Source organism: Apostichopus japonicus, chromosome 7 (assembly GCF_037975245.1).
Source record: "Apostichopus japonicus isolate 1M-3 chromosome 7, ASM3797524v1, whole genome shotgun sequence".
Lineage (NCBI taxonomy): Eukaryota > Metazoa > Echinodermata > Holothuroidea > Aspidochirotida > Stichopodidae > Apostichopus > Apostichopus japonicus.
In genome coordinates this window covers 10,284,258-10,309,661 of record NC_092567.1, presented here as the reverse complement: position 1 = coordinate 10,309,661, position 25,404 = coordinate 10,284,258, and the positions used below count along the sequence as shown (strand labels likewise).

The window sequence follows — 25,404 nt, the reverse complement described above, 5'->3', positions numbered from 1 at the left end:
GAACAAAACTGTTCTCCATAAACTAGGCAATTGAGAACCCGCAAAAAAACGTATTAGATATGTGAGTTACATTAAGGGTTATTTAATTATGTGCTAATTAGGCATACTTCCATATACAAACGAAAAGTACATAAAGAAAATAAAACGAAGAAAGGGAAATTAAACATTCCTTCTATCAAATGAGTGAGAGGTACAAGTGAGGGATGTATTAGACAACCAAGGAAATCAAGTTAACTCATTTAAAATATATAAACAAAGAATAATAATGAGAACAAATCTTAATATCACGGCATATGACATACAGTATCACTGAATGGCTGTTAGATATATACCTAACCCGTATTGACTAGCATGATGCATTATTCCCAGCCACTGCTAGACACGGACTGACCTACTTATTGTCGGTTTCCATGGTAACGTTATATGACAGTTACAACATTCCAGGTGTACACTAGACGCGCGGCTCGTTTATCTTTCTATTCATTAGCTTTAACTGCCTAAGGTTATTTATTGTTATGCTAATTAGGTATTTACGGGAGATCCAGGTGTGTCATCTCTACTGTTAAGTTATTTTACTTTAGAAATAAATTGACTGAATCAATCGTCTGTGCAGAAAACTGCTGTAGAAGTAGAGTAGGCCTACTGTGTGTACTAAAATGGTGATAATGTTATCGGGTAGAAACGCAATGTATTTGAAGGTTTTTCTGAAAAGATTATGTGAAAAGGGGAAAGGGGGGCAGATGGCGAAGGGAGGGGTGGTGGCGGATACAGGTCAGTTGTCTGAAGGGGAGTGGGGCAGAGGGAGCGAGCCTAAAATTACTGCGGAGCACACTGGGATTGGGGTAAAGTATTTTGTCTAGATAGGGAATCAACATTCTCTGTTACATTTTGTTTATAGTCAGACCATTTTACCACCATGGTCAGACCAAACAAAACCCCCGAAGTGTATTATTTCCAGTAATATTTTTCTCCGCGGTCACAGTTCTTCCCGGAATGGCGTTGTTTCACATATAACATACGTTAAGCATCGTTCGTTATCATATATTTCATTTATGTAACTACTCAATAGTTTTTGTCTTTTCTTTCGAGATTTGGGTGATGCGCGGTGGGGGGGGGGGGGGGGGGGTAACGGGTGCGACTTAAATATTTTCTTTTTTTAGTAACACGTCAGCTGTAAGTTGAAGATGTTACTGATTATGTTGTGAATGGTAAAGACGGAAAGGAGAAACTTTTACGAGGTTTGATCTGTAAGACCAAACAGGGCAAGAGGAGGAGAGAGAGGATGGGTTGGTTTTGGGTGGGGGGGGGTCTAAAATAACACTGCATCGGAACGGACCAAGCAGGGACGTCATGATCGAATCAGGTATGAAGTAACATTAATACGAGGAATATTAAAATATTAAACAGTTTTTGTATAAAGTTATCAATTATACAAAGTTGAAGCTCTCGGTTAATTTTGTAATTATTGTTTAAAAATTAGGTTACAATATAAGCATAAGACATAATTAAGCTTATTTTGTATAACGTCGTATTTCAAACTATAACGAAGAAAGTGATGACGTAGTTTGATCGGATTAAATTTGAACCTTTGAAATTTATCAGATATACAGATTTGCCTTTAATAATATTTATTGCAATACATTTTTTTTAACTATATAGTTAACTCAATTGCAATTATATATTTCCTTCTAGTTCAGGGGCGTATCCAGGGGGGGGGGCGCAACAGGCGCGCGCCCCCCCCCTATTGGCCGTCACCAAAAAAAAAAAGTTTAGCAAAAAAAAAAAAAAAAAAAAAAAAAAATTGATGACGACCTTTATATGTGAGATGTCGGTGATCGCTCAACCCCCCCCCCTCCCGTATGCTTTATTTTTTGTTTGCCAAAAAAAGGTTCTGGCGAAGTTCGGCGGCATAATAGTTTGAGAAACATAGATGGTAATTGTGTTTGTATAATCACTATAAACACTAAATGACATGCCAGCCATACTAAATTGTGCATTTTGTGTCCATATTTACTGGAAATGTTGCTTATTATTAAGGTCGAAAAATGGATTACATATGGCCATGGGCGGCGATCCTGGGTGGAGGGGGGATATATCCCCCCATGAAAATGGGTGGAGGGGATGTAATGCACCATATCCCCCCCCCCCACCAAATGCCAGGGATAAGAATATTTTCATGCCTACATTTATGCATCTTCGTTAATGTACGGCTCTTTTTTAGCTTCATTTCTCGCCTACCATAAACGCAGTGCGATCTTTTCAAATAAAGCGTCTTTATAAAGCAAAAATAGTTGACTGTAGGCTTCATTGGCCCTATAACAACAAAATGTATTATTGCGCCCACGGTATTGATATGGTACATATATGCACCCTCATAGTATTCATATAGGCCCTATAGTAGGCCTACACACGTACATGTTCCCTCGAACAGCTGAGAATCTCATGTAACCAGGGTAATGCTTAATACACGTTTCACCTGGATGCCCTAGCAATCGGTACCTAGGAATGTAACTATGTGTAATTGTGTATTGCATGTGTATAGGCCTATAATAGCCTGCATGAGGCCATTTTCTTTATCGAATAATATAACAGAGCTCTCGAACATTCTAACGTTACGCCTGAAACAAGATTGACAGGGGCAATTTTCCCAAAATAACACCCGAAATTACCAAAAAAAGTATTTTGGATCCTGATTATGAGATATTTTGGACATGACATCCCTATTTTAAAGTTGGGTATATGCCGCTTGGAAACCTCGGGAAGTGCCGTTTCCGGCCATCTAGAGGGTTTGTTAATCCCAAAATTTTCTTGTACGCTTCGTGCCAACTCATGGTGGCGCTACGCTTAGAGAGTCAACAAGGTCATATCCCCCCCCCCCCCCCCCGCTCGGAAGTACGGATCGCCGCCCATGCATATGACACCATTTTGCACTTCAGCCCTTCTTTGAAAGCAAAAATTGTACACCCCTCCCCTTAGACCCATCCCCCAGGACGGCGATCATTCATGCCTGGCGTCCCCCCTATTGGAAAATCCTGGATACGCCCCTGTAGTTAACTTTTATTTTGTTTTAATTAGTTAACTTATTTTGAGTAACTATTCTCTAAATTTTGACAACTAAAACTATCTATTGGTTGCTTCTTCTGTATGCATTTCGGTTTTGCTAGAGTATCATAATCTGATCAAAATTTTGAGGAGTTTATGCTATTATTATTGCCATCATTTTACTACTTTAAAATTAATAACGATTTTCAATCTCTTTTGTTTCTTAAATTAATTGTACATAATTGAAAATCAACTATTTCTGAGGTTTCAGTCAAAATTAACAGTTATTCCTTATAAAACTTTACTTTAGAATATTAATATTACTCGCTAGAGTTATTAAAATCCATTTTCCTTGTCTATATATCTCTTATTTTATCCTAATAAACATTCCTATAATTCAAAAACCTATTTAGCTAAATTTTAACATTAAAATAAACAAAGAACATTTTAAGCAACCACCACCCACCCCTGCACCCCTCTATTACCAACACCCTCTTAAAATATTCCCTATTTATCCATTATATTTTGTTTTATTAATCATAACATTCTACAGAATTCCTTTCACGATGACCTAATTGTTCAAATAAATTCAGCATAACTATAATTAAATCCAATCCTTGACAATAAAATACAGCAAACTTTACAGTCTCTATTGTTAGTCTGATATTGATAACTGTTATTAAATTAATTCCCTGTTTAACTGTTATGATGATTCTAACATCTACACACGAATACTTACCACAGCTCCTTCAAGCTTGTACACTGTGAGGAGTAAGACAAGATGGCCGCCAACTCTTCATTAGTTAGTCTCCTGTCTCTGTCAGTGATCCACAGCTCCTGGAGAGAACTCAGGATAGAGAGAGAGAGACCAGACTCAAGGATAAGGTTCAGACCAGACTCATCAACTCTAGGAGAGCATTCATATAGATCCACACGGGAGATAGGAATCTAGGATGAAAGAATAGAGTTACTGATAATAGAGTAGATAGAGATCAATAGATTGAATTTGGTAAGGATTAGAATAATTATTATGATATTATAAATAATACAAATAACGAAATAAAATAAAGGAAAATAAAGCGATAAACTAAGATATTTAGGTTGTGTTTATTTGTAAATAGGAAAAAGTTAATGGAGCGGAAAATAAGGGATTGATTTTAATGGGAGTCAAATACAAGCAGAAATACATGGATAAGATTAGAGGAAAATAAATCGGTAATGTAGGATTACAAAATTAGTTTTATTGTTTTACAATTATATTATTAATAACAGGTTTTATAGCTAGTAAAGTTCAATAAGATACGAATATGAGCCTACATATTTTAATTTATTAGTTAATAGGGAACAAATCTCATAGACGGGTTGGAAATTTTATAAAAATTGGGTAATCAAGAATCTTTTGAAGAAAATATTGATCAAATTTATTTGTGTCTTAATTTAGAACTTTCAGAAGGAATCTTTAATATAAATGTAAATATTAGTCACTAATGTAATAGGAATCATAAAAAGGAAACTTCTACTTCAACAAATACAAGTTTTTTTTTATAAAGTTTAAGGAGATATGGAGGAATTATATTTCAATAAATAGGTTGTTTCTTATAATTAAAATGCAATTTAGAGAAGCAGATGTAGATCAAATTCAAGTTTAAAAGGGGAAAGGTTGATGAGGCTAATACTATAATTTTAATATACAAATTATTTTAATTATTGATCCAAATCCTACTATTTTCTGCGTATATTTGAATTATTTCCAATTAATATGATTTGTTTAAAAGACGATGTCTATCTGTGTTTAGTTAATTATCAAATTCATTTCTAAGTTTGAGTGTGACATAACTTCTAGTGGATTTTTTCGAAATGTGACATTTTTCTTTCTTTGTGTTTGTAGATATTCCTAAATTGGGTAATGCTTATGATCTTAACTTTCTAAATTTCTTCCAATTAAATAGTACCATCCGCTTTTTACATTTTTTTACGAATAATATTGTTATCTGGAAACACTTCATATCCTTGAGGGTTTAATTATACTAATTATGTATTACTTCTTTTCAGTTTAATCGGTTTGGTTGGGTCTTCATTGTCATATCTTCTGTTATTATGGAGTTCAGCGGGTGTGAACAGTTAGCAGACAAATGTAGATTAACAAACACGAGAGATAAATCAGTTAATGAGTTTAATGAGAGGATGGCGCCCTTTTAATACTAGAGGTACGGCTCTGGTTTACGTCTGCTATTGAGTAAATGAAGTGGCACAATTTTAATTTCGAAACCATTTTACTTTTAAATTTCATGTGGCCATAAGTCTATTGGCTTTGAAATGATGTACGGGTTTTATAACTAAGTGTGCAAAATTAAGACAAAACCAGCTGTGAGTGCAACACCACGATCTAGTTGCTTCTGGAAAAACATGGACGAACGATTTCATTTTAATAACTATTTATTTCATTTATTATTATTAAACTTAATTGGAAAACTGTTTTATAGAGGCTCAAACTCAAAGCTCTAGGTCATATTCAGTATATAACATTCAACTAATAATAAGTTAGGCTATTAAATAGGCTAACATTATTTCAGTCAGCCTGCTCGGTAAAAACTGCAGGTTTCTCACATAATTGGCTCAAATGTCCGACCTAAAAGATTTAGTAAGCTTGGTGATTATAATAATCATTTTGGAATGTTATAGATTGACTTGTTTGAAGGCCTAGGCTATAGCAGTATAAAAGACAATGTTATGTACGATTAAAATCGAGTTGAACCATTTTCTGTGATTTAAGATTTTTGAAGGGATAACAAAGTTTCTACAGTTTGTCTATGGATACTTTATGTTAGCTAGAATGAAGTAATTGTTTTCGGAGTAAAGGTTAGGCATCAGCTCACTTTCAATGTTAACCGCTAGTCTTATTCCTCGCTTAATTTAAGATCCCTAAAGAAAACTCAGTGTCTCGATTGTGTTCTATTCAATTCCTTTATACTTATAGTTAAGTTATGCTTAAACTTTTTTGACTTTTTTGATAATCAGTCGACAACTAGGCTAAGATCTTCATTATTTATGACTCAGATTTGCTAAGCATGTCCAGCTCTTGCTAAAAGTAGTAATTCTAGATTTTCGCGGGTGATGTTTGAGATTTCTAACATAGCCTAACTTTATTACTCTAGCCTATAGCATACCTAACTAAGTTTGAACTGGCCTTTGTACACATCCAAGCCTATGCCTCTATACCTTACCGTCAAATTATCTCACTGATGAATAATTGCTGTTTTAACTATTAACAGCGGTTCCTCTCCATTAATTAATCCGTCTTAATAACCACTCAACAAGTCAATGGTAACAAACAACTCCCACGAATATGGTACGTCTGCATCTCCACTAATATAACACTAAACCATTCATTGTCACTAGTGATATACACTATATGTGAACAGGTAATTCAATAGCATGAGTCACCGATATTCATAAACAGGTGTTTCCTAGCTTTTCGCGGGTGATATTTGAGATTTATGACAGATATTTTTGCGCCAATAGAAATAAATGTACGTAACGTTATGCATGCCTGGTGGAAACAGACAGTTTAAAAACTGACGTCGATTGGGTATGTAGTAAGGAAGGGGTCGAGGAAGTGAATAATACAACACAACCTCTATCAAGTAGATCAAACTATCATTGACATTTCCCCTAGAGGTTGGGTGTTAGCCCCCCCCCCCTCCCCACAACCAACGGTTACAATTTTGGCCAAAAGCATATGTACACATTCCCCCACCCTAATATCTGCTAGTGGATGCATAACGAACAATAAACACAAATTGAATACCGTCTGTTTCAAATGATTTAAAGGCAGGCGCGTAGCCAAGGAGAGGGGGGAGGGGGGCGACCGCCCCTTTCCTTGAGAATATTGTTTGTATTTTTTTTATGATGTCGCTAGTAATTTAAAAATAAAAAATGCTTAGATGCAACTAACAAGGCCTGGGAAGTGCCATTTCCAGCGATCTGGGAGGCATTTTCGGCCAAAATTTCCTTGTACGCTTCGCGCCGACATATGGTAGCGCTCCGCTTAGATAGTTTGCCTACAGACTTCGCCCTCCCTTGGCAAATTCCTCGCTACGCCCCTTGTGAAGGAGTACATGTTTTATTCCCTCCCGACCAAACCTCTTTTTTAATGAATTACATTCCATGTCAGTGCTGGATTATTCAGCTAAATCTTTGCAGCAAAGAGAGTGTCAGGCTATCAAACGATGTTTTTTTTTCTTTTCACGTACCTCGTAATTGCTCAAATCTAAATACTATGGCGACATTTCACCAATAATGTTCATAGTCAATTCATGTAGACCCCCAGACCCCCACCCCCCCCCCCTCTTTTCTTCTTCCCTTCACTTAGTACCATCCTCATCAAGAATAGTTAATTTTTTGAGATAAAATAATTGAAATTTGTATCGACATTTTGATATAAAAATTTCTAGTAAAAAGGCGAAAATTCAAACAAAAAAGAAATCGACATTTTACACGAAGGGAATTAAAGAAGAGGTCGAAATAAATCGAAGAAGTTTAATTTTTAGATAAAGTAGTCTAGTGTTGAGAATTTCGGTTCAATTAAAGAAGGCAATTTTAAGACAAACTTGATATTCAAGAAAAGGGTTTCAATTTGGAGAAAGGGTTGAAATTCCCCAAAATATTCAAAATTTTCGGGATAAAGTAGTCAACATTTTGATATGGAAATTTGGAAAATGTTCAGTATTGATGTGGGTCACAGTAATGACGAAATGTGAATTGTTTGTTTAATTGGGATGCCTCCCGACCACTTCCCCAACCTATTCATTTTTTGCTCCCTCCCTACGCCAATCAAGTGATTGTCACATGTCTACATAGATATGGGGAAGGGTGTAGAACATAAAGGAGTAGGTACATCTTGTGGCTAATTTGTGTACATTTCTGATTAAGTCCATAAGCGGTAAGTTTGCGTCTCCAATCCTGAAAACGGATCAACTCTCCTGTATGGTTTAGTACCCAGTAACGTGGGTTCACATTCCAAAATTCTCCCGATCAATTTAGGAAGGGGAATGAACCTTTATGGTCAGACTATATGTGGCGAAAGTTATGACGGTGTTGCTGTTGAGTCGTTGAATGCAATTCCATGTAGGGTGTTGTAGGGGGGGGGGGGGGGGGCTCCGGCAGAAACAATTTTGAGGCGTATTTAGACTTTAAAGGTTGTCTAAACTTAAGGTTGTGCTAAAGAATACTAGTGTAAAGTTTGAAAACTGAACTAACCGATGTTAAATCACTATTGTTCAATTGCATGGAAAATCAGAAAATACAGTCTTGCCTGTCCAGTTATTTGGTAAATAGCCGTTGGGTGGACATGTTGCCCAACCAGTTATTATTCTTATATACAATAATGCCTGACAGAGAGGTACACATTATAGCATGTTACCTACATGTAGCCATGTACCACATCTTAATATCAGATGTATAGGCTATCTACTACGGTACTTTACATATAACAGGGCATATATCGTTATTGTCATACACTGATGAGAGGCTACCTATAGTGCCTTTAGATGAAATCGGAACGAAGGACTCGAACAATGGGACCCCTTCTCGACCCCAATTGTAATATATGATTTCAAGGGTGGGGGGGGGGGGGGTTGGAGCAGTAAATCCCAAATTCCTTCCGATTGACTTGGGTAGGGCCTTCACTGTTATGGAAAGGCTAGAATGGAAAGAAGAATTTAATAAAAAGTGGCGGTGTGTTGGTTGGCTTCTTGAAGGCAAATCCTATGTAGATCCGCCCCTGATATTGTTTTGAAAAGCTACTTTAAATGGTGTTCTCTGAGCATAATTACAGTTAGGTCTTAAATTGGCTCCATACACCATTATTGCCAATAAATATTTTTAGGGTAAAGTCTGAGGGGGGGGGGGGGGGGTGAACACCCGTAGCAGTGGCCTTCTTCTCAGCTGAATGTAACATCACAGACCTGTCAACCTGTTTGACCCCAAAATAGGGAGAATAACATTTTTTCAGGGCCAAAAAATAGGGAGATTAAGGGAAAATAGGGAGGTTGGTAATTTTCAACTGAAATGGTATAAATACTCCTAACGTGTAGTTTACAGTACCGCTCACGTATAACTGGACATGGGTACGCCTACAGGATCGTATAAAGACGTTGACAAACAAAATGCCGCGTAGACGCCGCGTAGATACCGCGTGTAATCCCTGTACGAGTTTATACGCAGGAAATGCTATTGTGCTCCATGAATAGTCGCCGAAAGAATTAGTGAGATGTTTGAAACAGCCGTTTCTTAAATCGTAGTTAAAGACGTAATATTCACCTAGCAGCGAAAAGGACGCATGTAAAGTGTTCGTCTGCATAGAACTTAACTGTTTTTCGACGTATACAAATATCCTACATGCGAACTGCACACAAATGGTACGCCGCGCCACGTATACATACAAGTTAAGTGTGTATATATAAATAAATATATATATATATATATATATATATATTAAACTGAGTGCACCATGGCATATGCACAGTGCACGCCGTACTAATGTACTGTATTCAGGACTCTACCAAGGCCAACGTACATTGCGTGAAGTCCGAGAACTGACGAAGCAGCCTGCTATTGGTTGAGAGTCCCGCACAGCACTGTGTCAGTCGTAACGTGTTTGTAAACGATCAATCTATTTTTAGATTACACTTATTACGCGAATAAGCATAGGACTAACTGTTGGCTATTTTCAGAAATGTCGCAAGTGATGAAACATTAAAAAACCGGGAGAATAGAATATGAAACCGGGAGGCCGGGAGATTCGGGTAAAAACCGGGAGTCTCCCGGTAAAACCGGGGGAGTTGACGGGTCTGCATCGCCCGCCCCCCCCCCCCTCCGAATTCCATATCCTAGTGTATAATTTGGACATTTTCTGATTAATGTTGAAATAGCCCATCTCGTCATTTCAAAAGATTTTAGAAATGTTAAAGTATTGAAAATTTTCCAAGCTTATCCAGGCTGAAAAAAAAAATATCTAAGACATGTTTATCTTGCTGTCTTGATGGCACTTTCAAGCTGCTGTACAGGATTCTATGAACACAACTTTAGCAGACAAATGTCAAGGTGCAAATGATAAAATGACATTTTGCAGCATATTGTTGAAGTCCTCACTTATTAGATCTAAGGAATTTGCCATTTTGTGGTAAATTGCTATTATTTCAATTGGAAGATTGACCATTTATCTGAAAAATAGGGGAATTTCCCTCGTAGGCATGGAAAACGACTTGAACAAGTCTCATTTTCAAAATCTAAACAAACCAACGCCACAGTGTAAACAGCGTTTGGAGAACGGTTGAATGGTTGTACTTCCCTGTTTGTTTGAAATGATTCCCCAAAGCTACAGTACAGGCTTAAATATGAAGGTATTGCAACATATTCCAGATGGTGAACATGATACTGAAAGAAACAGACGGAGTATATTACAATTGTCAAAGAAGAAATCCCACGTATCAGTTGAGTTCCTTTCATAGCGTTAGGCTGTGCACGTACAAGGATTGGCTCACAGGCCATCATAACGTTCAACGTTATGGCTTAGGTCTTCTCTAGTCATATAACCTAAGTGCAGCCTAATTTAGGCCTAGTCTAATGATTTTAGTTATAATATTCAATAGTATGCAATACCAGCATAAAGCGTGACCTATACTCAGCACAATGTAGGACTAGCTGAAGTATGGTGATGCTTGCCTGTTATAGGCCTAGTTGGTTACAAGTTGAAGGGGAGGTTTTCCTTCTTCAAATAATTTGTTCATATTATTCATTTAAGAAGTGTTCTGCATTTGCGAGATCATCCAACTGTCAGAAAGGTTTTAGCCAAATTAAGTCATAAAAACCTATACTTAAAGTACTCTGGAGTTGTTTCCTCTCCTGGGATATTGTGGATTTAAGTGCTAACCTGCCAGTGGGTAAAGGTCAAATGAAGCGCAAGGTTTTCCAGAGATTGAGATTCAATATCATATGCAGCATTATTGTAGTCTGTGTCACCCAAAATACTGCAGTACTTTACACCACCCAAACTGGTCCAAGACAACCCATTATTGGAACATATCCAGAATTTCCAGGGTTTTTGCTGGTAATGCTCAGTTCCTATTGACGTATCTTCAGCTTCAATATCACAGATCAAATATGCACTTTTACATAATTTCCTTACTAAACGTGTAGGGGTCTTTACAGCTAGCATGTGAAGTTGATTGCCCACAAAGACTGCTGTAGTGTCACATTGCTATCTGAATGCAAAAGTTCCTAAGAACTTTCAAAAAGATTCAGAAACCAAACACTGTACCAGTAATTTACTGTATATATATTCACTAAATTAAAAATATCAATGATTGGATCAAAGTGGAACTGCTACCATGGGTTTTTCTTTGTTGTGAGTATCCTTTTGTTTCTGAAGTATTCTGAAATATCTGAATAATATCATGTTAGTGTTTCACTTTTGATTTAGAAGTCACTGAGGCTCGAACGGCTCCATGATGTAATTATTCAACTGTAGGAAGACACCTCTAGTGAATATGAAGACGGAGACTGTACTGGAGATCAGGACCCATGACCCTATCAAACTTCTTTCAGTACCCTTCACTTTTAGAGGCACAGAGTTCCATAGGAATGGTAAGAATGAAGTAATCTGGTTGTTGTGACTTTATACACCAAAACTGCTGGCTACCGCTAGCAACAGTGGCGAAGGGGCGACCCCCCCCCCACCCTTGAGCATATTTTTTTGTACATTTTTATGATATTGCTGGTAATTTCGAATGAGAAAATGCTTAGATGCAACTTGCAAGGCATGGGAAGTGCCATTTACAGCGATCTGGGAGACATTTTCGGCCAAAATTTTCTTGTACGCTTCCCACCAACCCATGGTGGCGCTATGCTTAGATACAGTAGTTCCAATGCTGAATCTATGGCTCTGATAATTTGCCTACAGGTTCGCCCCTCCCTTGGCAAATTCCTCGCTACGCGCCTGAATAATACAAACAGCCAATCATGATCATGTAACCAGTGCGCATTAACTGATCACACAAGCTAGTGAGCTAAATACCCTTATAGAAAGGTGGTTTCCAGGTACTGGAATGCCAAAGATTATGTTAAAGGGTAAAAAATGCTGACATCATACAGGTTTCTCACATCATTGCTCGCGTCATTGCCTCGATACTAACATTACATTTTCAATCGGGTTTTCACTTCTCGGACGTACCCTGATGCTCTTTTAAAACCACTAAAATAACAAAGTTTCTATTGCTGAGAACTACCGGCCAATCAGTTTATCACCCTAATAATATTTCAGACGCAATCTACAGTATGATGTCAGTTTGACATATAGTTTGGTCCATTTCAGCATGTTTCTTGCCTGAAAGCCCAGTCAATCTTTCCTTATTTTCCACGCGCAATTTGCAGATTTGTCGAAAAATGTCAATGCCGGTGTCAAACTCACAAAAGATATGTCATGATATTTCAAAGTAACTTACCAGACTGTTTTTTTCCCCTTCTATTTCACTAAACTATTTGATGACCATATCATGACATGGGATCTCAAAATAAAGGATGTTGAGAAAACTTTAGAGCAGCTTACAAGACCTGGGAAGTGTCATTTCCAACAATCTAGGAGGCCTTTTTAGCTAAATATTTTCGTTAGGCTGTTTAAAATAAACACATTTAGAGGGCATTCAAACAAATACAAGCACTGGTATCCATTAGGGTGGCGAGCACTTGCCCCCTCCCCCATAGGCTCAACTTGGGCTGAAAAATCACTATCAGAGAACATTAAATATCTGAAAAGTTAGAATGCCTCAGCTAAAGTCCCCAGGGACTCCCACCAGGGCTTAGATTTATACTTCATAGAAATTAAATTTTTCTCTCTAACATGTTTTTACATGCTTAATACTTAGTACAAGAGGATATGAAGTAGAAGATATGTTACAGAGCTCTTCTGAAGCCCCCAGCACCCGGCTAGGGTTCAGATATCCTACAGAGTAAAATCAGATAAAGTATTTCTATTACTGACATGTCCTCATGTGCTCGAAATTGCTAGCAGATTCCAAAAACTATGTGAAAATACTGAAGATTTGGAGAGCTTTGCAGTACCCTTGTAAGTCCAGCCCTATAAACAGAGAACACAATTGGAAATACTTCCTACTAATCTGAGTATGTACAGCTGTGAATAAAGAATTGTCACTTATGCTTGTTTAATTTTGAAACATTGCTGAGCCAGTCACTGCAGTTGGTTTTAAGAAATCTAATTGGTCTCAAAACTGATCTAACTTCACCGACCTAGTACGGTGGCTTAAAACAAAAAATATGTGTCCCCAAATTTCAAAATTTGGAATTTGCTTTCTCAATATTTGGAATTTTGATCTCAAGATTTTCATCTCAAAACTTTTTAACTCAAAATTTTGAGGTTACAAGTGTCCACATCTGCCAAATTTGTAGAAAGAACTAACCATATTGTATGGCTATTGACCAGCTGAACAGGGTATGTCCATGTATACAGGGTAGTTAGCCAGAGACATTCACATATCTATTTCTGACTGACATTCTCAATGTCTCCTATAATTAGGACTTAAATCTCATTCACATCACTTTCTTTTCTCTTCATTAAGTTAACTTGAATTATCCTGAAGCGAGCTATTACTGTAGGTGATCACATATTCCACCTCTGCAGAATTTTGAGGTTACAAGTGTCTTCATCTGCCAAATTTGTAGAACTGTCCATATTGTATGGCTATTGACCAGCTGAACAGGGTACTTTATAAACCTTTGGTGATCTAAAATCTAGAAATAGACCCCCCCCCCAGAGAGTGGTGTAACTAGGTCAATGTAGCCAATGCAATCTCCAGGGGCCTGGTGCCATTAAATAAAGAAAAATATCATGAAAACACATCCACAAAAGCTGACACACTAAATTAGATACAATTATCTCCTAATGAGTGGAAATTCAAAAGACATTCTGTCCTCAATACTAAAGAGTGGTGCGAAATCTCACACATTTCTCTGTCAGGACCAAACCATGCATGGTTGGGTTTGTGTGAAGTTGGACTCTCCTTTTGGGAGCTCATTTATATCACTGCACCACACCTTTATATGCCTCTTCCACTAAACAACGGACAACCCGGTTCAAGTTTGATGCTTAACTGGCTAATTGTTTTTACACTTAATACCTGGTTATTGGAAACTGAAGTGTACTTTCCTTCCTCTGTATTTTTTCTCTGTGATTGTTCATGTATACAGGGTAGTTAGCCAGATATATCTATTTCTGACTGACATTCTCAATGTCTCCTATAATTAGGACTTAAATCTCATTCACATCACTTTCTTTTCTCTTCATTAGGTTAATTTTGAAGCGAGCTATTAGGGTATCACCTATTCCACCTGTAGTTACCAGTTTTTGATGGAAGTCACGTTCATACTGTGCTGACAAGGACAATGAATGGTTCATCATCTGATATTTCCTCCATGTGATGGTTATCACAATAATGGCAAGTGTTGAACAGTATTGATAACGTTTCAAAGATGTGTGGTAGATTTTATGGATAGAGTCGCAGATCGAGGAATACTCTTTTATCTCCATTCACTCTCACTAAAATAATGTATATAAAGTTTTAACTCATCTTCTCAAAATACAACTGACAGGATTACGCCCTAGTAAGGACATGAAAACGATCGGATTCTTGCTGGATTAATCCAGTACTTGGTATGTTTGTAATGACCTTGCTACAGTATGACACAATAGCTACCTCAACACCCTCTGGTACATTTTACCATTTGCCAAACTGAAATAAAAATTGCCTTCTAGACTCATATGAATAAAGTCTTCTAGAACTCCTGACACTCCGAGAATGGTAAAACTGGAAGACAACTTGTTGGTTTATATGAAAGTAGCTTGGGTTACCTACAAATATGTCTTCTGTGTAGGTATTTATTTTCTTCAGATTAAAATAAAAAAAACTTGAAATACCATTTTAGATATTCCATAATGCTGTAGAAACATTAAAGAAGTCAACTCAGTCTGTATCGCTGAGCTTTGTGTTAGAAGTATTTGTAATGAACACTCCATCAAACAAAACAAAACACCTTGATTAATTTAGGTACACATATGTCACACAACTATGGATATGATCTTGAACTTAAATGTATTTTGTTTGTTATGATGTTTATTTACTGTATTACAGTAGATATTACTGTTTTAAGCATTTTTAACTAACAACTGTTGGCCCCATCCATCCCCCATCCCCCTCACACCAGGACTTCACAGAACAAACTGATATGAAATAACAGTAATGCACCTAGAACACAAATCCATAGACTGTACAAGATGAGTTCAAGGTCTCATAATGCTTCCCACAGTGAATATACAGCTCAACTTATACCAAAATAATTGAAATATAAACAAACATAAATTTTAAATTGATACAAGCATGGAATCTTCAATACAAACTTTAAGCAATACCACTAGCAATCCACAGTCTGGTTTATACTCAATTGAGAAACAAGAGTTATAATGATGCAGCCTTTAAATAGACTGAAGTCTGAAGAAAACATGATGAAGGATTGAAAATAACATAATAAACATGATGAAAGATTCTGGTCACATAATTAGGAACCAATTGTTCACTATACTGTATATAGGTTGATGAATATGTTGGATTTCTGAAATGATGACAATGTACTATAATTAATTGAGTTAAAGTACATATTTACCTATCGGCAGACTTTGATATACTCTTTACAATGTTATCTTAAATATAACTAAGTATAAAAATTATTTCAATACAGTATATCATATGAGAAGACATCCCATATCTATTATGAATTTTACTTTGTAATTTATTTTGCAATTTCAGTAGCATACCATGTTAATAAAAGCTGTGTTAATTATATGTGACAATGTTACATGATAGAATTCTGCTGCTTGCAGACTTAGTGATGACAATTTAAATGAATGATAACATTATAATTGATATAAACCAAATGCGTTTTGTTTTTCTCTACATCAGGTAAACTTCATTATTCAGTCCTGAGATCAGCCTTTTAGGGATTTGCCATGTGTGGTTTACAGCTCTTGAAAGAAGTATGTACAGTTTATATGAGCAGGGTAATGATTGCATGGTCCACCACTTGGTTCTTACCCCATCAACCCACCCTCCCCCTCTATTTGAATGCAAGTGCTTAAGTGGATTTTTTTACTCCATAATTTATCAGATGATCCCTCAAGAAAAAAGTCCCCACTAGAAAGTCCCTCATCCAGCCCCCCTACCCCTCCCCACGCCATCAATTCCAGTCACTGCAAACAAGACATAACGTATGAACAATCTAAGTTAGAATACTTAAATGTTGTGTCTTAGACCCTAGGTTCTCAACCTTTTTCTATCCAGGGACCCCTTGAGATAAACTGAAATATTTGGAGGACCCCCGGACAGTGACCGCCGGCCTGGGGGAGGGGTATAAGGGGAGGGGGTGTCCCCCCTTTTGAATTTTTTTCAATATTTGAGGGTTAGATGCGAAATGGTGCATTATTTTGTGACTTTTGAAGTAAATTTATGTTCAAGAATTTATGTTTAGAAATGCATTTTTTCTGGGCCTGGAATGCAGTTTTCCTAGACCTGCAAGTATTGCTAGGCATAGGCCTTCTTGGAAATTCTTACTTTCAAATTATATATTTCCCAATTAAATTTTAATTTGGAAGCGATGAGTTGTCAGATACAAACTGGTTGATTCTGCATGAGGTCAGGAGAATTATGGGTTTTCTTTGTCAGAGATAGCTGCAAATGGCACCGTTTTTTGTGTCAAATCCAAGTTAGTTATAACTTTTCCTCCACCAAAGCCTTATAACTACCGCGCTTCGCTGTGTCAACAGTGAGCAACGCATCATAGTTATTGCTCTGCATATTAGGATGTATAGTGTGCAGTTAAGTTGTACACAACACTCGGGTGCAGGGCATGTTATCCATAACTAACCGAATGTATACCAATGAGAAACTATATTACTTGTTTTCATCGGGGGAACGCACGATTCAACATTTATCGACTACTGACGATACGGTCTGATCATCAGGGTCCGACGTATTGACGGCTAGCCTAGCCTAGATTTCTAGAGGCATACATACTTCTTCCTTCGACTATATCTCTCATTCCATTTTTCACGAACTTCTTCGGCTTTCGCGGACCCTTATTTTTTTCACGGACCCCTATTTTTCACGGACCCCCTGCGGACCCTTTTGACCTCACGGACCCCCAAATAAATTTCACGGACCCCCTAGGGGTCCGCGGACCCCAGGTTGAGTAGCCTGGTCTTAGACTGAGGGATTCTGCGAGACCTCTTTTGCTCAGTGTTTATTTGATTGTAGCATCATTTCTACAAATTGTACCGTAAATGTAAGTTTCAAAGAGGAGGAAATTCTAATACGTTTTCTATTTTATAGCCAAAGTACATCTCTATTCTTTCAAACCTAATACTAATGAATGTTTTCTATTTTCACCATCACCAGGTTGAATGATTCAGCATGTTATGTCATCTAAAATCCTTCATGCATTTTGTATGATATTTATGTTCTTAAAGTTATTCTGTAATTCAGTAATTCTTTATTGTGTTTGGGGAAGGTAAGGGAAGGGGGGGTGGGGCATCAGGTTGATGTCTATTGACAAAGGTGGAAATTAAGTTACTGGAACAGTTGTGAAAGCAAATATAACAACAGTTATGTATTAGAGCAGCCTCTGCTTGACACTGGTTTACTGATTGTTTGACAAAAGTATTCCAGACCAGTAATTAGGCCTACTGTAACTTTGCTTGACCTCAAAGTCAAACAAATTAGAGATTCGGTGTTCAAACACAAACAAAGAAACCAATCATGTTAAAAGTATCAAACTATAAAGTGTGCTGATCAATAAGCCTAATCCAAAGGATTACAAACATGTTACCAAATTTAACTACTTGTTTTGTTGATGGGTAAACTTTCAAAAACTGTTCAACTTGAAAATAACAAAAAGGGCCTTTCAATGAAATGAATGAATTTGCAAAGTCTATTGAGTTGTTTAAGGGACACACTATGTCATTTTAGCACTAGCTTATATATCTGTGAGCAATGGAATAACTGTTGAGCAAATATTAAAAAGGCAAACTCAATAACAAAGGTTTTCATTGTTTGCATTAAAACATATCTAGTTCAGATATTGTCAATATAGAATTAGTGACAACTGATTCTTATTTTCTTTGTTTTTATCTTCTTATTAGGAAAAGGTTGATTAATCAGTCTTGAGATGATCTTTGGGGGTTACATGAAGAGGTTCTTGCACAGAATGGTTTACAGTAAGTGTGTAATTAGTGTATAGCAGGACTGGTATGCGGGGTAATATTTATAATTAGATTTGATTCTGGGTAGAAAGTGACTTTGTTACTGCCTACTGTAATCCTGGTGGAACAGTAATTGTTTTGAATCTTGCTTGATCAGCAAACTCCCTAAGGGCCTAGGGAAGAAGATAATGGCTTCAGTCTAACATACATACAACATATATTAGGCAATACATGTCATACATTGTATTGCTTACCATTGTGTAAAAGTACACAAAGAGGTGTATGTGTTTAGTATACTGGGTCCATTTTTTGTTTTGTGTAGCCATCATAAATTAAGGAACAAAATATTCAGATGACTTGATCCCTTCTAATTTATCAGTTTGTCATAGTGTTGGGTGGCAGGTAAGGGTAGTAATCAGTCTTAACAGTGCAGCCAGACTCCTCTGTATTGTCAGCCTAATTTCCACAAATAATAGGCAGTAACATGTATGACAGGCTCATAAACAATCAATTTAGTTCACAAGTGCATGTCCCCTAACAATTAAATAGAGTCACTGCACACAAAGTGAGACCCATACATACACTAAGTTAGAAACAAACCCACACTAAGTTAGAACCATGTAGAATGACTAACAGGAACCATAAAAATCTCTGTTTCCATCCTAACTTTTCCTACCCTTCCCTTCTCAGTACATCTAAAACCCAATCAAATTGATGTAAAATTTAAATCTGAAGATAATCTAGGTTTTATGTAATTTGTCAATGAGCTATATATACTAAGGGATTACAAATGGAAGTCTTTACTGGGTTTACTGTAATGTGTGGATATGTTGTTGTCAGTCAGTAATACAAAACATGCATGAACCTTCTGGACCCTATGCATGTCCTCAGAGTAAAAATCAAAGTAATTCAGAATTCCATTCTTAGCCATTGGTCAACAGTGTTGAAGGATTCTCTTAATGTGTTCTGTGTAAGATGTACATTATTTGCACTTCAGTTACAATACTGGCCATTTAAGAGATAATTCCAGGAAACTCAAGCACATGTGCTTTCTACATTTATTTTCTGTTGCAATACTATGGAAGATAGCTCACAAATCTGGTAGAAAATTTCCAGCAATTGTCAAAAGATGTCTTTTATCAGGGGGGGGGTGGGGGGGGCTACACATTTCTTGGAAGGTAACATGGAGTTGATTAGTCACCACTACAAGTGTTGTAATTGCTTACATCAGATGCAAAACATATTCCTAAAAACAATATATTTGCTGCCCTGAGATACACCCTATACTACTCATATATACTTATTAATAAGACACAAGGAAAGACGTTGATGTATGTTACAAAAATGATCACAGACCTGATGAATTTTCACCTGATAAATCTAGTGAATGGAAAGTTGAATTATTGTGTATTTTCTCTTTAACCTCCAGGTGATACTGTTCTGAACATTTCTTCTGCACATTTCCTCCAAGAAAGTGAAAGAAAAAGTCAAGCTGGAACACATTACTGATGACATAACTACCTTTGTGGATGTGAGTCTTCACATGATAATTTCTCAACAGTCAGTTTGTGAAATGGTAATGGGCTGTGTTGGGTTCCTTTGATGAAATCTACAGGCTATATGTAGGTGAAGACAGCTTGCCTAATTAGCTCTATAAATAACATCAAATGACATTTTTAAGATTCCACTTGTTTAATTGTGTAGAGCTAACAAACTTGACTAAACACAACTACTATATTGTAGTATGCAGTGGTGGATTGAAGATTTCTCTAAAGTGGAGACAGCTACTGATAATAATAATAATACTAATAATACGCAGTTCTTATAAAGCGCAAATACACACTTAAGTCTCAATGCGCTGATTATTAACCCCTGGTCATTGGTAACTTGTCACACCAACACACCAAAGTGTGCACAATTCAATCAATCTCTCCTGGGGCACCACAGTGCACCACAACCATGTGTCCCCCGGGGGACTTCCCATAGGGTGCAGCCACAAACCGGCGCACGCAACTATATTTACAAGTTACCTCGCAGGTCCCCATGTATACACCTGGGTGAAGAGAGGCAATGGAGATAAAGCGCCTTGCCCTAGTACACAACGCAATGATCTGGCCAGGGCTCGAACCTGTAATCCTTAGATCACAAGTCCACTGCCTTAACCACTTGACCACAATGCCCTCCGATAGTTACCTAAATTGATAGTTACCTAAATTAACAGTTCATCAGAAAACTTCAACTTCTGTAGAAAATAAAGATTGCCCACATGCCAGGCAAGCTAATAGAGCGGGAGCCCAGAGGGGAGGGGCATTTTGGGGGTCTACTGGCAGGGGTACACCACTGATATAAATTACTAGAAATGCCCAGCCCTTAGATATAGAGTCCTGCCAATCATTTTTCCAGTATTTTTCAATTGGTTACCTCATGAGCTGACCTAGGTCAATGAGGGGATGGGCATTTTGGGGGTCTAATGGCAGGGGTACCCCACCAATATAAATGACTGGAAATGCCCAGCCCTTACATATAGAGTCCTGCCAATCATTTTTCCAGTAGTTTCAATTGGTTACCTCATGAGCTGACCTAGGTCAATGAGGGGATGGGCATTTTGGGGGTCTACTGGCAGGGGTACCCCACCAATAAAAATGACTGGAAATGCCCATCCCTTACATATAGAGTCCTGCCAATCATTTTCCAGTAGTTTTCAACTGGTTACTTCATGAACTGACCTAGGTCAATGAGGGGAGGGGCATTTTGGGGGTCTACTGGCAGGGGTACCCCACCAATATAAATTACTGGAAATGCCCATCCCTTACATATAGAGTCCTGCCAATCATTTTCCAGTAGTTTCAATTGGTTACCTCATGAGCTGACCTAGGTCAATGAGGGGATGGGCATTTTGGGGGTCTACTGGCAGGGGTACCCCACCAATATAAATGACTGGAAATGCCCATCCCTTACATATAGGGTCCTGCCAATCATTTTCCAGTAGTTTTTAATTGGTTACCTCATGAGCTGACCTAGGTCAATGAGGGGATGGGCATTTTGGGGGTCTACTGGCAGGGGTACCCCACCAATAAAAATGACTGGAAATGCCCATCCCTTACATATAGAGTCCTGCCAATCATTTTCCAGTAGTTTTCAACTGGTTACTTCATGAACTGACCTAGGTCAGTGAGGGGAGGGGCATTTTGGGGGTCTACTGGCAGGGGTACCCCACCAATATAAATTACTGGAAATGCCCATCCCTTACATATAGAGTCCTGCCAATCATTTTCCAGTAGTTTCAATTGGTTACCTCATGAGCTGACCTAAGTCAATGAGGGGATGGGCATTTTGGGGGTCTACTGGCAGGGGTACCCCACCAATAAAAATGACTGGAAATGCCCAGCCCTTACATATAGGGTGCTGCCAATCATTTTCCAGTAGTTTTTAATTGGTTACCTCATGAGCTGACCTAGGTCAATGAGGGGATGGGCATTTTGGGGGTCTACTGGCAGGGGTACCCCACCAATAAAAATGACTGGAAATGCCCAGCCCTTACATATAGAGTCCTGCCAATCATTTTCCAGTAGTTTTCAACTGGTTACTTCATGAACTGACCTAGGTCAGTGAGGGGAGGGGCATTTTGGGGGTCTACTGGCAGGGGTACCCCACCAATATAAATTACTGGAAATGCCCATCCCTTACATATAGAGTCCTGCCAATCATTTTCCAGTAGTTTCAATTGGTTACCTCATGAGCTGACCTAAGTCAATGAGGGGATGGGCATTTTGGGGGTCTACTGGCAGGGGTACCCCACCAATAAAAATGACTGGAAATGCCCAGCCCTTACATATAGGGTGCTGCCAATCATTTTCCAGTAGTTTTTAATTGGTAACCTCATGAGCTGACCTAGGTCAATGAGGGGATGGGCATTTTGGGGGTCTACTGGCAGGGGTACCCCACCAATATAAATGACTGGAAATGCCCAGCCCTTACATATAGGGTCCTGCCAATCATTTTTCCAGTAGTTTTTAATTGGTTACCTCATGAGCTGACCTAGGTCAATGAGGGGAGGGGCATTTTGGGGGTCTACTGGCAGGGGTACCCCACCAATATAAATGACTGGAAATGCCCAGCCCTTACATATAGGGTCCTGCCAATCATTTTTCCAGTAGTTTTCAATTGGTTACCTCATGAGCTGACCTAGGTCAATGAGGGGATGGGCATTTTGGAGGTCTACTGGCAGGGGTACCCCACCAATATAAATGACTGGAAATGCCCATCCCTTACATATAGAGTCCTGCCAATCATTTTCCAGTAGGTTTCAAGTGGTTACCTCATGAGCTGACCTAGGTCAATGAGGGGATGGGCATTTTGGGGGTCTACTGGCAGGGGTACCCCACCAATAAAAATGACTGGAAATGCCCATCCCTTACATATAGAGTCCTGCCAATCATTTTCCAGTAGTTTTCAATTGGTTACCTCATGAGCTGACCTAGGTCAATGAGGGGAGGGGCATTTTGGGGGTCTACTGGCAGGGGTACCCCACCAATAACAATTACTGGCAATGCCCATCCCTTGTATCTGAAGTCCTAACCATCATTTTCCAGTAGGTTTCAAGTGGTTACCTCATGAGCTGACCTAGGTCAGCCGTGAGGGGTCAATTATTGATGACTGGCAGGGGTACCCCACCACCAATAATTACTGGCGATGGCCATTTGTTGCTCTTGGGGCCATACCTGACACATTGTACTTACTTTGTTGTGGTTACCATGAAAGCTGATCTAGGTTAGCTTTGAGGTGACTTTAAAATTGCTCTCCCAGCCACACCCACCACACCCGGTTTGCCAGTCGTCTGGTTTCATATACAGGAATGCACTGTGAACGTTGTGATGTACAAGGCAATTGGTTACCTTCCCAGCTAACCAAACCCTCTGGGCTCCCGGTCTATAAGTTTTTGTAGTGTGTACCTTGATCTGATCAGGGATGTGTTTGAAATTGAGAAACTATGAAGTATCAAGTCTTTGAAGTTATATGTGCATTGCCACCTGTGGGTTACTCCCAAGATCATATGGCATGCTGTAACATATCAACCCAAACTTATTTTCAGCATATTGAGTTACCATGCAGGTACATAGACAGTTTGTTGGGTACTGAGGACTAAACTGATGAATGCTGAAATCCATATTTCTAAAATGAAATACTCTTGTTGAGATCAATCAGTTACATAGAACTGTGTTATACATATAGTTTGTTCATATGTGAGAAACATTGTGTAGGGTAGCCAGCAATTTCACAGTCATCGTATACCCATATCTGTAAATTTGCTACCAATATTGATACATAAATAAGGAGATGTTGCCATAAGTCTATCTAAGGATTCTAATTGCTGTCCACAAACTTAAAATAAGCTGTGGTCAGTCAACAATATTGTTGTGCCATGTTTTTACATTAATTTATGTTATGTTTTCAGTGTCGAGAGAGAGGAGTAGCAGAACCTGTTCAGTTGCTGTCCAATCCACAATATTACTCTCGTAAAACGTGCCTTGAATATTATTGTAACTGATGCTTGCCATACACCAGACCGGCATCTTTTTACAACTTAGGAGATGCCTTGTGCATTGAATCTTAGCTCTTGATTTCCGTTAACCCTAGATATATATTATTATCATATTCTATACATCTCTTTATTCTGTTCTATGTTCTATTCTGGTCACATTTTACATTCATATTTCTTGATTACTATATATGGTTATATTTATTATTCTGTCAATACTGCTGTTATACAATGTTGGTCTTCGTAATAAATAGAAAGAATGGCGGTTGTGTTATAAACAATACTTCCTCAAGCTGCTGAGTGATAAATATATTAACATACTTTTATATGGTGTATAAGGCCAGAGACTATACTTCGCTTCTGTCCATGATGTAGGCCCAACCATTCATAATTCATGTTCGCCTCTATGTGGACCGAACATTAGCTTGAAAGGTAATGTTACACCTAATTAATTAGAATGTAATGAATTCCAATGATGTTAGTTAAGGCTAATGATGTAATAAAACCCTCTCATGTTTATGTATATGGTTGATGATTATTCATGAGATGCTGATTATTGTGTTTACTGTTGAACTTTAATTCCTCTTTTCTTGTTTATTATTCCCAGAAAGTTTTCCGTTGTTCATTTATACTTGTATAATTATACTTTACGTATAATATAATAAATTGTTAGAGGAGTGGAGAAAGAGAGGGGAGATGGAGAGGGTGGGGATGGAAAGGGTGGGATGGAGGGGTTTGATGGAGATGGAGGGGTTTGATGGAGATGTAGGGGATTGTACGGGTTTGAGGGAGGGGTTGGGGAGTTGGAGAGGGTGGGGGATGGAGGGGCGTGAGGGAGATGGAGCGGGTTGGGGAGTTGGAGAGGGTGGGGATGGAGGGGTTGGAGAGGGTGGGGGATGGGGGGGTGTGAGGGAGATGGAAGGGGTTGGGGAGATGGAGGGGTTTGAGAGATATGGAGGGGTTGGGGAGATAGAGGGGGTTGAGGAGATGGAAAGGGTTTGGGAGATGGAGGGGACGATGGTTATAAACGGTATTTTTTCTATCTTTCCTAACAGGGTCAGTGCATTGCTCTTTACACGCAGTAGTTTAGTATTCAGGGCCGTAGCCTGCGCATGGGTAGCTGCCCCCTGTGATTTACACTTTCTAAATGAAAGTAGGCCTACGATAAATGTTCATATCATTTCTTCTGATTTAATTAGTCTGTAGTGTGCAAACTCTGAGATTCTAGACACGTATTGTAGGAGTGGCGGTCAAATAACATAAGGTTTACTTTAAATGCTCATCACGTATATGCACGATCTCTGATGCGACTACTGTTTCTGGTGGTTTTTCAGAGGGGGGGGGGGGCGGGCTGGTGGCAGAGGGGGATTATAATAACAATAAAGGTAGAGAGCTCCAAAAATTTAACCTGCATGAACAGTGTAGCAGCCTTACGTGAAACTACGGTTCATAAATATACTTATTACGTATGTTTCACTGTTATCCCCTATATTAGTGCCAC

The 25,404-nt window shown here is 38.3% G+C and overlaps 3 protein-coding genes across 11 annotated transcripts in view; 1 reads left to right on the top strand and 2 right to left on the bottom strand.

Annotated features, from left to right (window-relative positions):
* Positions 1-25,404, top strand: part of LOC139970087 (uncharacterized) — an 853,056-nt gene that overhangs the window by 459,014 nt on the left and 368,638 nt on the right. Inside the window, exon 8 of one of the 8 annotated variants that reach the window (XR_011793953.1) lies at positions 23,820-24,605. The exons of the other annotated variants lie outside the window; for them this stretch is intronic. The gene's annotated coding sequence lies outside the window, so the exon portion shown is untranslated. Of the gene's footprint in view, positions 1-23,819; positions 24,606-25,404 lie in introns of those variants that run through there. 8 annotated transcript variants of the gene reach the window in all.
* Positions 1-25,404, bottom strand: part of LOC139970058 (uncharacterized) — a 354,811-nt gene that overhangs the window by 153,353 nt on the left and 176,054 nt on the right. The gene's annotated exons all lie outside the window — the stretch shown is intronic.
* The window catches only part of LOC139970044 (uncharacterized), a 103,348-nt gene that overhangs the window by 43,496 nt on the left and 34,448 nt on the right, over positions 1-25,404 (bottom strand). Inside the window, exon 3 of the mRNA XM_071975636.1 lies at positions 3,782-3,990. Coding sequence (XP_071831737.1) covers positions 3,782-3,990 — 209 coding nt within the window. The remainder of the gene's footprint in view (positions 1-3,781; positions 3,991-25,404) is intronic.